At 65.7% G+C, this 1005-nt stretch overlaps 1 protein-coding gene across 1 annotated transcript in view; it reads left to right on the top strand.

Moving 5' to 3' along the window:
- Nucleotides 1–1005, top strand: part of SGF29 (SAGA complex associated factor 29) — a 15866-nt gene that overhangs the window by 13988 nt on the left and 873 nt on the right. The window contains exons 6-9 of the mRNA XM_030884404.2: nucleotides 199–328; nucleotides 402–548; nucleotides 710–745; nucleotides 856–1005. Of these exons, the coding sequence (XP_030740264.2) occupies nucleotides 199–328; nucleotides 402–548; nucleotides 710–745; nucleotides 856–1005 (463 nt within the window). The remainder of the gene's footprint in view (nucleotides 1–198; nucleotides 329–401; nucleotides 549–709; nucleotides 746–855) is intronic.

The following is a 1005-nucleotide window of genomic DNA, read 5'->3' as shown; positions in this document are numbered from 1 at the left end:
GGGAGGGGCAGCAAGTTTGCAGTCCTGCCCCAGGGCTCAGCTCCACGGGCAGCTTCACTTGGTGGGCTTTTCAGCCGTGAGCACCTAGTGCCGGGGCATGCATGGTGTTGGGTCCTTGGGTGTGGATTCTGGAAGTGGGGCTCCGGGCAGACGGTGCGGTGCTGAGTCTCAAGCCCGAGGGCTCCCTTCCTCCCACAGCGGCCAAGATTGCCGGCCTGTACAATGACTCGGAGCCCCCGCGAAAGACCATGCGCCGCGGCGTGCTGATGACGCTGCTGCAGCAGTCGGCCATGACTCTGCCCCTGTGGATCGGGAAGCCCGGAGACAAGTGAGGGCGGCGGGGGTGGGGGTGGGGGCTGGTGCCCAAGGTGGCTGCGGCTGACGACACGCCTCGTTTATAGGCCCCCGCCCCTCTGTGGGGCCATCCCAGCCTCCGGGGACTACGTGGCCAAGCCTGGAGACAAGGTGGCTGCCCGGGTGAAGGCCATGGACGGCGATGAGCAGTGGATCCTGGCCGAGGTGGTCAGTTACAGCCATGCTACCAACAAGTGAGTGGGCCCGCTGCCTGCTGGCTCAGGTTGCCCTGCCCTGCCCTGCCTGTCTGCCTATGGGCACAGTGCTTTCCTGGGGGGCTGCAGGCTGCAGCATGCCCCTGCCCCCGACTGTGCCCTGCACTGCAGTGTGTCTTCCTTCCTCTGGTTCTCCTCAGGTATGAGGTGGATGACATTGATGAAGAAGGCAAGGAGTGAGTGTCTGGGCCTGGAGGGGGGTGGGGGAGGCGGGGGCAAGCAGGCTGCTGGGGACCAGTCCCCCACGTGGCCGGGGTTAACACGCTCCCCCGGCCCTTGCCCCCAGGAGACACACTCTGAGCCGGCGTCGCGTCATCCCTCTGCCGCAGTGGAAGGCCAACCCGGAGACGGACCCCGAAGCCTTATTTCAGAAGGAGCAGCTGGTGCTGGCCCTCTATCCACAGACCACCTGCTTCTACCGTGCCCTGATCCACAC

The sequence above is a fragment of the Echinops telfairi genome, unplaced genomic scaffold (genome assembly GCF_000313985.2).
Source record: "Echinops telfairi isolate 266 unplaced genomic scaffold, ASM31398v2 ScPeMD7_5;HRSCAF=22, whole genome shotgun sequence".
Classification (NCBI taxonomy): Eukaryota; Metazoa; Chordata; class Mammalia; order Afrosoricida; family Tenrecidae; genus Echinops; species Echinops telfairi.
This window is presented reverse-complemented; position numbering and strand designations above follow the sequence as displayed.